Here is a 16108-nt window from a genome sequence, read left to right on the forward strand (position 1 = left end):
AGGAGAAAGAAGAGGACGATAGACTATTTATTATTTATCTGCTATTTGGATCTCGGCGTTTAAGTGGGTTTTTCTATTCAATTCAATTTAATTTTAGTTATATAGCGCCAAATCACAACAGCAGTCGCCTCCAGGTGCTTTATATTGTAGATCGTACAATAATAGATACAGAGGAAAACCCAACAATCTTATGAACATATACTGGTCTTCCCAATTCACACCCCAAAAAACAATTCCATTTTCCTTTACACACGCGTGTGCTCTGGTTTGTAAAAATAGGAATCCCGTCTCCTCCTCCGCCTGAACACAGTAAGTCACCTTTGGAAACTCCATGGTCACGTGACGTGGGTGTATTTAATCACGGAATTTCAAAACATCTACCGTTTCTAAACTCGACATGCTGTCGAAACAGAAGTATCGAGCGTCGCACCCAGATTCACCTGCAGTGCTCCACCCCGCTCGTCGGTAGTACTGTGATACTCTGTTTTGCAGTTTTTCTTGACTACAGAGAGGAGTCGACTGGAAAATACTTTTGTTGCAATGGCTCTTCCTGTGTTGCTGCTGCTGTGCACTGCTCCGCTGGTCCGGGGCCACGGCTCAGGTGTGGTTATAGACAGCTGTGAAGACATGGAACTCCACCACTCTGGGCTGAGCCCACAGACTGCACCGTCACCCTTCACTGTCACTACAGAGCAAAGGCGCTACGGACTCGGAGAGGATGTCATAGGTAAGTAAACATGAGTGAGAGAAAGCTCGACGGCCGTTGGTATGTCACTCGATTCAGTGGTTTATAAGGAAATGAATTATTGGTGAAATTTGTAGTGTGTTTTGGAGGTGATTTTGTGGGAGATGGCAAACCAGCGTGTGAACTATGATAAGATAAGATAAGATAAAACTTTATTAATCCCTCGGGTGGGTTCCTCTGGGAAATTCGGTTTCCAAAAGCACAGCACCGACAGAAGTTACAGTTACAGAATATTATATATATATATATATATATATATATATATATATATACACACACGAAGGGGATAAATAGGAATAAAAATACAAGTTACAATTTGGGATGTTTTTTGGAGATTAGCTTGTAATATAGTACAACTTTGTTTTGTGATCATCACATGACTGAAAACTGTCTGACTCTGAATAAAATGCAAACTGTTAATTGGGAGTTTGTTCTAGTTTATAGTAATAATACAATAAAGATGACTTGTACTTTAAGGTATTTCTTCAGCAGTGTAAAACAGAATTGTTTTTTAGCTGGTGAGAATAAAAACTCAGTGGACCCTTTCTTTGGTCAGATTCCACCTCTTAACCAAAAAGAGTTGACAGTATTGTATCTCCTGGATGAGGGTGGGTGGGTGGGTGTGTGTGTGCGTGCGTGCGTGCGTGTTTCCGTTGACTAGGTTGGCTAGTGAATGAGTTTTACACTTAAATAAATTTTAAATTATATATTTAAAGTATTAATCTTATTTAAAAATGTATTATTTGTCTTTAAATCAGAAATTTTATGAAAGCATTGTGATAAGTATGGTTTGTGGCTTGGCTGCAGAGGAGGGCTGGAACAGCAGGTTCAGGGCATCTTGACAGGGGGAGGTTGGCAAAACAATATGCTTTCTCTATTTTAGTAACCGCTTGTACCGACATCATGCTGCTGAAGTGGGAAATGAAGCACAAGCATAAACAACATATACCCGAGTTGTGTTGGGTCCTTTCGTGTCATGGTCCTGAGTGTGGTGACCCAGTTTTTGTGTTTTGTGCTCGCCTCTGTCAGTGCGCCCCAGGGCAGCTGTGGCTGCAATGTAGCTTGCCATCACCAGTGTGTGAATGGTCGGATGACTGAATGTAGTGTAAAGCGCTTTGGGGTCCCTAGGGACTAAGTAAAGCAATATACAAATACAGGCCATTTATCATTTTGATTATTGATATTATTTTTATTATGTTTGATTACTCCCAGCTGTGCTCTCCTTCTGTGTGTCATTCCCTTGTTTCTCCCTTGTGTATGTAAGCCCTGTGTTTTCCTCTGCCTCTTGTCATGTTGTCCCAGTGTTTCTGGTTTCCATTGTTCCTATAGTCTTTCTGTTTCTAGTTATCCAGTGTTTAGTTCTTAGTTTCCATGTTCAGGGTTTTGGCTTGTTTATGATGAGTTTATTTTATGGAGTATTTTTCCCAGCATATAAAGCTGCTGCTTTAAGTTTCCTTTTCCGTGTACGAGTCCTGCATTTGGGTCCTTCATCCTGCCTGCCACACAGCCACACATGACATTTTGGATCATGTTGGAGCCCTAACCTGTGCAACCAACTGAGGCGCTTGGTCAGATTGTGATGCAGCTGGTGGCGACGCAACAGGAGCAGGCAGCAGTGCATCGCAAATGACTGGTGATGCTGCAGCCCCAAGTCGAACATCAGACAGAGGTGTTGGAAAACTCCCCCGCCATTTCCCCCATGACGCTTACCGGATGGTGGAGAAGGAACACCCCTAGGGTGTTTCTAGGGGTCTTTGTGGCTACAGAGGAGGCGTGCCGGTGGCTGGGTAAAGAGCGAACCCTCCGCTTGTTGCCGCTGCTCTCAGGGAAGGCCCAAGCTGTTGCTGTGAGCCTTCCCGCCACAGCGATGACAAATGATGTGATGGCTTGGCCTCCCAAAGATCATTGGCACTGCTTCTGGCATGTGGAGAAGCAACTGGCAAAGTGACTTCATGATGCCGCAGTCAGGTGGTTGCAGCCGTGGCTCTTCTGTAACTGGCCGGCGAGCCTCAATATTGTGGTGACATTGGCGCCACCCTTCCCCTGGTATAAGAGAGACATACTGGGTTCTGGTAAGGTACCAAGGGTGTACACGCCAGGTGCTGGTGGACCAAAGCATAGACAACATGTGCTGAGTCATGTCGGGTCCTTTCACAGTCTTAGTCGCGCCAGCTTTCTGGAGGTGTAAGTGTGATAGAAAGCGAAATGGCTGCCATTTAGCCCCAAGCAAGCTGCCTGATTTAAGCATTGTACCAGTCTAAGTTAACAGTTCATCAGTATATTTTAATGAAACTTTCGTAACTTACGGTAGATGTTTTTCTGTGTAAAACAAATGGCAGTGGATAAAGCAGCTACAAAGTTCACCTTTTTCCCCACGTTGGTGCTTGTTAAACAGGGAGACTGAAGGACTCGAGTAAAGGTTTTAATGGTGGTTACATTTCGAAGTGCTGCTGTTTTGGGCGCTAGAAAAATGTTTTCTTTCACTCCACATGAACCTCTTTGCTCTTTGTGTTGTGTGTAGACTGACTCGGGCTCCATGTTAAACTGTGATAACATCATTGTCACTGCGGCTGTTGTGTTATCAGTTTTTTTGTGTAAACAGAGGCTGCTTGGGCTTAAGGCTGTCATGACTGTTATGCACAGCCGTGCTCCTAGAAACATTTCTATTGTAAATATGTTTTAGCCGCAGATGTGGGTGACACGCTTGCATTTACATGTTGACAACTGAGCTCTCCAGTCATGCATTAAATGAAGCATCAACTCCTCCTAAAATCTTTGATAATTCTTTTTTCTTTCTCTTTTTTTGAAATAATAAAGGTATTTGAGTAAGTTGATCGTTGCAGCCCTAAAAGTGACTAAGGTTATTTTTCAAAAATCTTATTGTCAAAGAATAACACCAGTTTCATTCTTCTTCATTTTTGTTTTTCTGATTCCAAGTTGAGCTGCAGGGTCCAGCCTCTACACCATTTACTGGTTTCCTATTGGAGGCTAGAGAACTGGGAAGCAAGAGTCCTGTGGGTTCCTTTGCCATACCAGAAGGGGCTGCTCAACTCCTCACCTGCAGCCAGAGAGCTGTGAGTATTCTGGAAGTTAATTTGAGCAGCATGTTTATGTACTGGAACTTAAGTCTGCTATCAGTTTGATGCCAAAGTTTTTGCTGTCATTCTTTTTTTTTTTAAATATATTTATTTTTAAGTTTTCAATAACAATGTTCTTATCTGCCAAAAGTGCCATAATTGGCACCCCATTTATAACCGTCCCTTCAACATCTTTCCAGCCTGAGGAATAGGTTGGTGAACATAAACATATCAGGGGTCTTAATTGGGCTGCATAATAATAGTCACAAAGGCATTGTAAACTGATGCCCCATTTTTCTTCCAATAGTTGCATTGTTTTATATTTAATTCTTGCTCTTTTATTTTGCCAGATATACTTGGCCAATATTCTGTCATACCTCAAAATGTTTCTGTGGTATCCAAATCGGTAAGCTTTGAAATAGATACAGTAAGCGAGGGAGGACATTCATCCTAATTGATTCCACCCGAGACTGCAGCGTCAAGAAGGGAACAGTTTTCCATCTTTGCAAGTCTTTCTTAATCATTGAGAGCAAAGGGTCATAATTGGCTTCAAACAGTTTAGTTGGATCTTCAGTCAGCACAACCCCCAAATATTTGATGTGGTCTGAGTCCCAGTTCCATTTACCGTTATGCGTTTTTAATTTTAGTTGTTGGATGGTAGTTAAGCTTTAATACTTGAGTTTTATTAATGTTAATTTTATATCCTGAAAGAAAACCATAGTCGTCTAACAATCTCATCACATTTGAAAGTGATTCAGTTGGATTAGTCAAGAAAATCAATATATCATCAGCAAATAGGGCAACCCATGGGGGACCCCTGTTATTTCTACGCTTTGTCTTATATATTGACAAATAGAGAAAACAGAAGTGCGGAAGCTCCACATCCTCGATGGGTTCCTCTTTCTAGACTGTTCTAGACTGTTCTTTCTGCCTGTTGTTTTCTTAACCTTATGACAGAAGTTTTAATGCTTTTCCTCCTGTATCATAGTACCGTTGTTTTGTAAGCAGAAGGTTCTTTTGAACCTCTTCTATATTTATCGCATCTGTCTCCCTCCGTACTTCCTTTATTTTTGTCCTGACTGAGTTACATAGTGAAACTGAGTGTTCTTTCACTAGTTTTATAAATGTACTTTCTAGCTCTTGTAGTTTTTGCTTTCTGCACTTCTTTAGCACAGAGGAGATGGCTATGATCTTACCACGAACTACTGCTTTTAAAGCGGATGATCTGATATCTTCGTGTTGGTGTTGTTCCCACATCATCATAATAAATGTTGTTCAAGGTTCAACATTGCAAGTGATCGATCACCTTGTTGTGACGTAATACTTTTGCAAGCCAAGTGAGTCATTCATTTATGAAATTCCAATGTTGCAAGGACAATATGTATAATACTTACCGTTTATTAAAGAACAGTATCCTGAAATGCAAAGAATTCAGAATTTTGCTGGATCGGCAGACAGAGGCGGTTTCTCGCAAGTTAAGTACTTTTTTTTTTTACGGCGTTTTTTTCCAAAGTTGCAAAAGTATGGCGTCACAACAATGTGATTGGTCATGATGATGTGGGAACAACACCAACACAAAGATATCAGATCATGCTTTTAAAGCATCCCATAGTGTTACTTTTGAAACCTCACCATTATCATTATATTCTAAATAAGATTGAATTTCTAATTTCAAAATGTCTTTAACTTCAGTTGTATTCAGAATGTTTGTATTTATCCTCCAGATGGTAGATTTTGTTTCATTGTTTATATTAAGTGTCAAATACACAGGCTCATGAGCTGAAATGGTACAGGTATCGATGACACATTAAAAAAATAATCTGTACCTGTTGCTTTTAAACATCAGGAAAAAATCAATTCGGGAGTAAACATTGTGTGCTGAGGAATAGTGGGTATAATCCCGTACAGTAAGGTTATGTTCCCTGCACATATCTCTGTTTCAAATCTCCATATTTTGTTTCCTTCTTCTGTCTTTGTTTCTGTCTTCATTTATTTTTTTGTGCTATTTGTATTTATATGTTCTATTTCTATTGTATATATTAGTCGGCATCTATGGGTGGACAACAAAAAAAGAATTTCATTGCACGGAGAAATGCCTTTTCTTGTGTGACACATGACAATAACATCTTGAATCTCCATATATCCACTATTCCAAGCTCTTTCATGTAATTCTTAACCTTTTTACTAATGCTTTTAGTATTTGTCCTCCCATTAGAACTATCCATTTTAGGATCCAGTCTTATGTTAAAATCACCCCCACATATTGGGCTTTGGGTTGTGAATAGCTCAAGTATCTGTTAGTAAAATCCCCAGTTGCTACCTGGAGGCATATCAACATTTAGCAGACTAACTAAGACTCCATCTATTTTACCCTTAACCATAGTGTATCTTCCCTCCTTATCTTTGTGGTCGGAAATGAAATCAAAATTTACTTTATTGGAAAGCAAAATTGCTACCCCTCTACGCGAGGAAAAATATACCTTGGAGTGTCCCATTCTGTTTAATTTTGTATGTTCACTATCAGTGAGATGAGATTCCTGTATATATGCTATCTGAACCTTAGTCTTTGTCAATTGCAATAGCATGTTTGCTGTTTTAATTGGATTAATTATGCCATTTATATTCAAAGAGACAAAAATTATAGGCCTACTAGACATCTGACTGTATTACAACCACAAAATCTCTGGTACTCTTCCCTTTTCTGCTCAGAGCAGCAATGTATAACAACATACAACAAAACACCTAACAAATGTGGCTGAGTATAGAAAATGTGCAGCATTGTGCAGGAGAGAACATATGACTTACGTGTCCTATATACAGTGTCATTAGTTTTTGTGACAAGTTAATTAAAACTATGCAGCAAGGTATATTGTGTTTGGCATGTCACTTGCACTCTCTCTCCCTTTATGCAAATGTGTGTCCAGAACTCGGCTGTGTCCCACACATCAGGCTTTAATAGCAGCTACGTTCAGGTGACATGGAGATCAGAACCATCAAGAGACATCAAAGCTGTTCATTTCTGGTAAATGGTCTATTAATTACATTTTATTTACCAAATCATAACAACAGTTGCCTCAGGTGCTTTATATTGTAAGGTAAAGACCCTACAATCATACAGAGAAAACCCCAACAATCATCACTACTATTAGCAAGATCTTTGGCAACAGTGGAAAGGAAAAACTCCATTTTAACAAGAATAATTTCATTGTCTGCCTTGCTCAAATTAGCAAAGCACTTTCATAAAGCTCAGGTGTTTATACCCCAGTTCACACTGGTTTTGGTGTCGCTGCAGTGCATCCTTTGTGCAGAATTCTACAACATTTTGGATCAATGTGACGAGCCCTGTCCTGACCTTCACTAACGGCAGAGCTGCTAGATCTGCAGGTGCCCTCACTACATCCACTGACAATGGCAGTTTACAACCTGGATCACTTGTTGTAAGTAACAATGTCTGTTTTGAACATAGTTTGGTTGGCAGTTTCATCCTACAAATGGACTGATTTATTATCTGTTGGCTTAGAGGCTGATGGAAGTCTACCATCTTCTGTATTCTGCAACTCCTCTCGGACTGAGCAGCTCAGAAAATAGAGCAGGTTGTCTGCTTAGGTTTTGGTGGTTCACTCACCAGTTTCTCGAGTCTGTACGTCACAGTGCATGTGTGTGAATGGTTATAAGGACCAGTTTATTTACTACAGTGGTCTCAAACTTAAATGAGCTGTGGGCCACTGCTGACACTGTCATCTCATGTGAGGGCCAATTTAGTGTTCAAGTAGCACAAAAACAAACAAGAAAATGCCCACAAATATTTCCGAAAATGTAGCATTTTGTTTTTAAAATTTCCAATATTGTATAACAAGACAAAACTGCAAATGTGAATGCATTTTTTTCTCACTTTTACCAAACTGAAGCCTTTCATTGAACTACCAAATAAACAAATTGGTACTCTCTTTCTGGCCACACGCCAGATTTGGTGATTTGGTGCCGTATAAATAAAAAAATAAGATTACACAGTATATTCAAAATGATGATGCCAAAGTTTTCTCTTCCTGTGTGTGCAGAAATCAGCTGGACCCATCTCTAGTGCTGACTGTGGGGTCACCAAGGTGTGCTTCAGTCAGCCTTCAAACTGTGACCCAGCAGTCAGTGCTAGCTGTTATTTCATGTCAGCCAAGATGTTAGCCGGTGGTGAAGCTGTCCACTTTGAGATGACTGGTCCTTATGAAGGATATATTGCTTTTGGATTCTCTGATGATCAAAGAATGGTAATGTAAAGACAAAATTATCAGTCCCTTGAAATTAAAGTTAGGTTTTTGTTTATTTGTTTGTTTTTTAAGCAATAACAGCAATAAGCCTCTTGGTGTATTTGTATTTAAGAGCACCTGTTGGTGAAAAGCTGCTGTATCACAGTCATTGTTCACTTACCTCCAATTTGCATATTTCCTATAGGACTAATAAAATATTCTGATGATTCCCACCAATTTTGTGAGCAACGCTAAATCATTCACAACTTGTAAAACAGGCTAATTCATTCCAAATTTGTCTTTCCCCAGGGAAATGATGACATTTACGTTTGTGTTATGAAAAGCAATGGACAAGTTGAGGTGGAACATATGTATTCAACAGGACGATCAAAGCCACAAGTTCTTCCTCTGGTACTACATTTTTTGTGATAGCAGCGATTTATACAAGGCTAGAATGTTTCCATTCAGTTCTGTGGAAAAAGTGAACTGCATGTGTATTTTTTGTGAATTCCATCTTACTCCATAAATTACATCTGAGATTTATGTGTGTTTGTTTCCAACAGGGGAATGTTTATAATATAACAACGTCATTGCAGAACAGTGTCATCAGTTGTGTCTTTACTACCACAAACACAATTTCTATTGAGGGGACTTCTGGTTTCAACCAGTCCTACTACCTCTTGTTTTCCTATGGACCCAGCAACAATGGTAACATAATTTGATGTGTCAGATGGTTTGTTACACCAAACAAGTCAGTCTTTTAAACTGTTTGGAAAGGTCTCTTTCAAATGATACTTTGCAGGTGATCTAATAAGCACGTGTTTTTTATTGTTTACAATTGTACTCCAGTAAATACTTTTACTTGGAACGGTTATGCAGGGCCTTTGACTGTGGTTCCTTTTCCAATAATGTAAAAAGTGTCAAATGAGTTCACTTTTAATACCTCTGTCTCTACCAGTTTATGAAAATGAAACTTGTTTCATAGGCATGCAAAGCTTAGTCTTTTTCCTTAAAAGGAATCCTAACCCAGCTTGTATCTAAATAGTAGATTACAAACTTGCACCTACTCATGCATTAGCTATTAGCTGAATGTATTATATGCACATAAAGCTGATGCCTTTTGGCCATATTCACTCTCACCTTTTTTTTTTTTTTTTTTTTTTTTCATTATTCCAACCAATGGGGTTTTTTTTTCTAGGCATGTTACACTTTTTCTTTTTCACATCAAGTTCAATGTCAGACTATTTCCTTTTATGTATTATTCACTCATGAATCCCACTTTCAATTTATGCCACCACAAGAGAGAGATTGGTTGTGGTATATGGAAACGTATTCATAGCTTATTCTGTGAAATTTAAATGTTGGTATGGTTAAATGTTATCCTGTGTGACACTCACACATGCATACACATATACAAGTGTCTGTAAACTTTGATATATCTTTCCTACAGGATCAATAAGAATCCATATGGGTACCTTCACCAGCAATAAAAGGATCAATATTAATAATCCCCTTGTTGTTGGCAAAGATGATGTTCCTGATATCATCAAAGCTCATGGTAAGACCTTGCACAAAGTGATACGTGTAAAATAAAAATGTTTTTTAGTCCAAAATAATCTCAGCAAAGTCCTTTGTCATTTTTTGCTAAGCTGTTCACAGCTAAATGATTTGAAAGTCCTTGGAAGATAAATGCTACCAGGAACGTCATTTCATTTGTACTTTTAGCACGATTAAAGTGTTTAATCTATAATACTGAGTAGACTTGCAGTCCTTTAAATTGAACTGCACATGTTTCACAGACACAAGTTACACAAACAAGGAACCAAAACAGTGGATGAGGTTGGACACATTAGATGGGTGGTCTCTTAACAATAACTGTCCTTTTTCATGAGACAAGGATATGCAAAACAATAATTTATAACAATCTTCAGATGTTTGAAAACTAATAGAATTTTGAAGATGTGAAAAACATTTCTGTGCCGCTTTTCTGCTAATGGTATACCTGTAATTATGGCAATGGACTCAGTTTCTTGGCCCAAGGTTGCTGTTTGGCTGCTCACTGTCTATATTACCTTTGCTCTGTTGACTCATTAGTTTAAATCCAGAATTTGACGACTACTGTCAAATGTTTCTGCTCTAAATTTTTAGTCAGTTGACAGACCACATGTTTACTCCAGGGGAAGAAATTCATCTTAACTCCTAAAACAAAGAGAAGTGGAGAGAATTTCAATATTTAACTGTGTTTCAGGATCACTCATGCTGATTGCCTGGATGACCACAGGATCACTCGGCATGATGGTTGCCCGATATCTAAAAAAAATGGCCAAGGGAAAAAAAATGTGCGACAAAGATCTCTGGTTTATGGTGAGACATCATAGACAAAACCATGTATTATCTTTTCAATGTGGAACCAAAGTTTTTGTAAACTAAACTAGGCTTGAAAATAACTTAAACTTGGTGTGTTTCCAGAATAAATTTCATGACTAAAAATATTAACTTCATAAGTAATTTCAGATATCCAATCCAATCCAAGATATAATAGACTTGTAAGACAGCTTGGTCCAAGCCTAATGTTATCTGGACAAATGTATTGGTTTAGCTGCCACAGTATCATGCTGTATTCTTTGTGTTCCTCCAGGTCCATGTTGGAGCAATGTGTCTGACGGTAGCAGCCACAATCATTGCTTTCATCCTTGTGTTCGTTCATTCTCAGGACTGGTCTGGGGTTAGTACACTGACTCTGCTAGATTCTAAGAATCTTAGTTAAGTTATGGTTTTGTACTATTCATTACAGCGACAATCAAATGATAAAACCGTGTTTCTCTGTAATAATATTTATTTTCTTATTTATTCCAACTAAATTTTATGTGTTGTTCACACAGAATTGGGGGTAATTGTTGAATACAAATTGTTGATTATATGAATGCAAATACCCTCCAAATTATGTTGCAACATTTAGATTTCATTTAATCCCAGTTTTTAAACCCTATATTTAAGTACAAATGTATTTATATAGCACTTTTCAAGATCATTTCTGCAAAGTGCTTCACAATCAAAATAGTTAAGTTAAAAAGAACTCCAAACGTTCCTCATTGAAGATTTAGTTGATATTGCGTGGACATCAAGAGTTTTAATTACATTAGGCACAAACAAGGACTTTGTTTTCTGTTTGAAGAAAATGATCAGCCATTCATTTTTTTAAATAGTCCAAACACCTATGCAAGACCTGTTGCTTAGAAAGTGCAAAGAGTGTGTTTATACACCACTTTGCATTTAATCCTTAGTTACTCTCTGGCTCTCGTCCATAACATTTTGCCTGTCGTGTCTCCCCATCACCTCCAACCAGTTGCAGCAGATGGCTGCATCACCTGAGCCTGGTTCTGCTGGAGGTTTCTAACAGAAAAGAAGGGAATATTTCCTTCCCACTATCACCAAAAGCTTGCTTCCACCAGTTGTAGTAGTGATGCAGAAACATTATGCCTTTTGACAACCAATCCACATATGAACAGGTTCAAGAAATAATTTGAGGGATAAATGGAATCTGTGGGCTGCATCCAGTTAGTTTCACTTTAGTTTTTTATAAAACAGTCATCTCATGGTGCTTTACATTAGAAGGATGAGCCAAGGGAGTTTAATATAATTCAACTTAATATGAATGCGATAACCATACCAACCAGGTATGGACCCCTCCAACCCTTGGCTTTGGTGTGCAGAAACAACTCCCGTGTAACAGTAGGACCCTCTGGCAAAACCAGACTGAAGGAGGACGATCATCTCCAGCTTTTGGTTGTGATGTGATTGTAGAAGAGAATAGCGACACCATGTAAAACCTAAAGGACAAAATGCAAACTATGGAGATGACAAAAAGTTGGTGCATATTTATAAGCCAATATTGCAAGTCATTAAGACAAAAGGCAAGTGGAGCAGAAGTGCCCCTCATGGGAGGTACAGCTAGAAATGATTAAGTTCTCATGGTACTCTCAAAGGTACTCGTACTTTTCACTCTGGGGTTATTTGTGGAGGCTTTACCTTCACTTGGGTAGTAGAGCAAGTCATCTATCAAACAGAAGGTCCATAGATCAATCCTCAGCTCCTCCAGTCTGCAAGTTGCATCCACAGGCAAGATTAATATACCCCTTCAAAGTGTTTTTTTTTTTCTTTTCTCTTGATATTCATTAAGCACTCTTTAGTTGTGTGTTTCAGCTCTCAGACTGATATTTATGCCCCATGATTAGCACTGTTAATGTGTTTGGTATCCAGGGAGCACATCCAGTGTTGGGGTGCCTGGTTATGATCCTCTCACTCATCCAGCCTATCGGGGCCTTGCTGCGCTGCGGACCACAACATCACCTGTATGTATCCATCTGTGTGTGTTTAATTAATATACTATATCATGCCTATACACATTTAAGAATACTCTGTTCAAATATTATTTAAAAAAAAATTAAAAATGGCCTCACTTTTTTTTTCTCTACAATTATTTAACAAATTTTGAAAACACGATAAACCAAAGGAATGGGGCAGTACATGCTTAATGACTAAATGCACTGCTCACTCGGCAAAGTGAGGTTATAAAGTTATTTGATAACCCTAAGAGTTGTATTCATACTTCAGCCATAAGTTTTTAAAATTTCAAACTTTTGCAAAGTGTAGCCTGCATGTGCTTTATCAGAGCACACTTTCACACTGAAACACCAAGTAGGAAACTAATTTGCACATGACTCGTGAAAGTTATTCCTTCCTCTTAGTAATAATGGTACTTTTAATAAATATAGCCTGGTTGTAGCTTTGGAGGCCAGACTCAGTAAATGAAATATTTTTTAAGTGAAATATAGATTTAGTAAAATTGTATGTTCAGTAATGATACTTGTTTTCATAAATTGGATGCAGGAGAAATCTTAGACAAGAACTTCAGAAGCTGATGATTTTATAGTTCTTCTCTTTTCTTTGATAGGAGGTATCTGTTCAACTGGACACATTTTTTAAATGCGGTGGTAATAAAATCTATAGCTGGTAAGCTTGTGTTTTACTTCATTCTACCATCTTGCATATATGAATAGAATAGAATTCAACTTTATTGTCATTGCACATGCACAGGTACAGGGCAACGAAATGCAGTTTGCATCCATCCAGAAGTGCTTAGTGATATAGATATATTACAATATATATTAGCAATAATATAGATATGTAAGTATATTACAGAAATGGGTCTATTATGTTATAATGTACACGGTATGAAGTATGTTGTGAATATTCTATAACTACAAGTATGTACAGGCTGTAGTGAGTACAAGCTATGTACAGGATATGCTAACATTTTCAATAGCAGACACACTGTCACCCATGCTGCTCGTCTTAAAATGCCTGCTTCTTTGTGTCACACAGTGGCAGCCATATTTACAGGCCTGGACAGGATTGACAGTGATGATGGGTGGCTATTGAAAGTGATGGGTGGCTTCTTTGCCTGGGAAGTTCTCTTCATCATCATTTTGGAGGTCCATGATTGGGTAGTTAAACACAGAGGTAAGCCTTTTTTTTTTTTGCATTTCAGTGATGAAGGAAAAAATCATCACTACCCATATACACTTTAATGACAAAAACCAATCTAGACCCAACAGTCCATTTGCACGGTGAAGAGCCACCTGATCAGTTCAGCAGCATTTAGCTGACTGAGCGAAGAGTATAACCCCTGTACACCTCAGAATGTGGTTGGATGGGTAAAATAAACAGCACTGTATCACAAGATTTTCTGTGTATAACACAGCAGCATCAAATATTGGTATTTATGAATTGATGAGTGAAAACGCGTAAGAATGTCTCAATGGTAGTCTGCTGGAACAAAAGCTGTTACACTTTAACTGTGCTGAAGTACAGCGACAAAGGAATCTTTATCTTTTGATTTATTAAATGCATGAAAATACTCTGGGAATACTATACACGAAGGCTCAGCTCATGCACCACCAACCTAATGTTATCAGAGAGAACTTGCATTGAAATGTCTCAACTGAGACTATCCAATTTTGGACACGTGTAGTTTGACAATGCTGTGGCTCAATGTGTGGCTCAGTCACACAAATTATTAAAAAAAAATATGATCACAACCTCTTTGTGTCTACAAAAACTGGTTAATGTTTGGTGATTTTTAAAAAATGTTTTACCCCCCCGTGCCGCACACACTTTCCATGACCAATGGCAACTTGACATGCTAAATGTTTACATAGAGCTTCCAGCACATTGTTATCGTTCTGAAAGTTGTTGTTTTTTTGTTTTTTTTTCAATCACCACAACTATTCAACTCGACTCAATTTTATTTAAATTGATTTCAAATTGTTCTTCTTCTGTTAAAGCTTAAAACTAATATCATAACTCAACCTGTATAAATAAAATGATTAAAAACATAGCTGACTGCTTTAGTTCACTTCAGTTAATGTGCCCTGCAATATTTCACTGTTCTTTTCTCTGGGTTTCAGATGATACTGCTGATCAAATGGAATCAGCATTGGTAAGCTGAAAGAAATATAAAAGCAAGCAATCACTGATTGCCACGAGATGGAGTATTTCTAATATAATTTTACTTTTTTTGTCAGGTCAAAGGTGACAGTTGCCTGATCGCTGTGTACCTTCTGGGAAACCTTTGCTTTTTGGTGGCACTTCTGGTTGGAATTGGAGAAAAATGAGCAGCAGCAGAATCTTCCAGAGTGTTTCCCTGTAGTTTTGTTGAATTTTATCATCAATTTTAACATACTTGATGAGAGACTGCACTGGAAATTCAGACCCACTGATCCATCAGTTGGCGAATCCTGGAAAGTTTCTCAGTAATGTCTTTAAAAAATATTACTTATGTTTTTTTTCTCTTTTGCTTTTAGTTGATAATTAAGGTGTACTTTCAATCAGCATTCAATTTCACTGGGCCAAGCATTACTGTCGTGTGTGTGTGTGTGTGTGTGTGTGTGTGTGTGTGTGTGTGTGTGTGTGTGTGTGTGTGTGTGTGTGTGTGTGTGTGTGTGTGTGTGTGTGTGTGTGTGTGTGTGTGTGTGTGTGTGTGTGTGTGTGTGTGTGTGTGTGTGTGTATAATATGTCTCACAGTTGCAAAGAAAGAAGTAGTTTCAGTCGCCTTTAGCCTCCACTCTGGCTGCCAGGTAAACCAGTTTCATTTTACAAGCTGGTTACATTTTTTAAGCCAAACAGCAATTTTGTATTAAAAAGTACTTTTAACAATTTTTCCTTTTACATTTTTAAATCAGGTCAACTCGACCCACATCATAATGGGAGGGTTAAAGCCCTTTTCACACATTAACATCTGTTAATATGACAGCATCTATGTATGAATCTGCACCTTTGTCACTTTCATTTGAAAAAAAAAACTGTCATTGATTCAGCTCCTGAACTTCCCATTTAATGTACATTTTTTCATATATTTCTAATAATCTTGCTGTCAATAACAACTGACAATAAGACAACAAATTTTTAACTTCATTAAATTGAAAATTATGTATGTCAGTGTAGTAGTGTTAAATGCTTACCAGGTTCAGATGCAAATGAAGAAACTCCACTCAGGCAAGTCTGCTGGACCAGATGGAGTGAGTCCCCTCAAGGCCTGTGCCCCCCAGCTTTGTGGAGTCTTCCATAAACTGTTCATGCTGAGTCTGAAGAGGGTCCCAGTGCTGTGGAAGACATCAAGCCTCGTCCCTGTACCAAAGACGCCACGTCCCAGTGGCCCCCAGGATTACAGGCCTGTGACACTGACCTCCCACATCATGAAGACCCTGGAAAGGCTCATCCTGGACCAGATCTCACCCACTGTCAGACCACATCAGGATCCCATTCAATTTGCTTACCAGCCCCGTCTCACAGGACGCCATCATCTATCTGCTCAATCGTGTCTACATCCACCCGGACCAGCCGGCGAGCACTGTGAGGTTCATGTTTTTTTTACTTTTCCAGTGCTTGGTGATAAGCTAACAGCGATGCAGGGGGATGCTTCTCTAGTGTCCTGGATTGTTGATTACCTGACAGGAAGACCACAATATGTGCGTCTTCCACAT

At 38.6% G+C, this 16108-nt stretch overlaps 1 protein-coding gene across 1 annotated transcript; it reads left to right on the forward strand.

The window, feature by feature from the left end:
* The first annotated feature begins 321 nt into the window (after positions 1-321).
* Positions 322-15852, forward strand: LOC112435584 (putative ferric-chelate reductase 1). The gene is made up of 15 exons (XM_076890249.1): positions 322-727; positions 3683-3819; positions 6747-6844; positions 7115-7259; positions 7881-8084; positions 8373-8474; positions 8627-8771; positions 9514-9621; positions 10312-10427; positions 10702-10788; positions 12324-12415; positions 13018-13076; positions 13449-13586; positions 14534-14565; positions 14651-15852. The coding sequence occupies exons 1-15, from the start codon at positions 541-543 to the stop codon at positions 14738-14740; spliced, it is 1740 nt and encodes a 579-aa protein (XP_076746364.1). The 5' UTR covers positions 322-540; the 3' UTR covers positions 14741-15852.
* Positions 15853-16108: the final 256 nt, after the last annotated feature.

This window comes from Maylandia zebra, linkage group LG11 (assembly GCF_041146795.1).
Source record: "Maylandia zebra isolate NMK-2024a linkage group LG11, Mzebra_GT3a, whole genome shotgun sequence".
Classification (NCBI taxonomy): domain Eukaryota; kingdom Metazoa; phylum Chordata; class Actinopteri; order Cichliformes; family Cichlidae; genus Maylandia; species Maylandia zebra.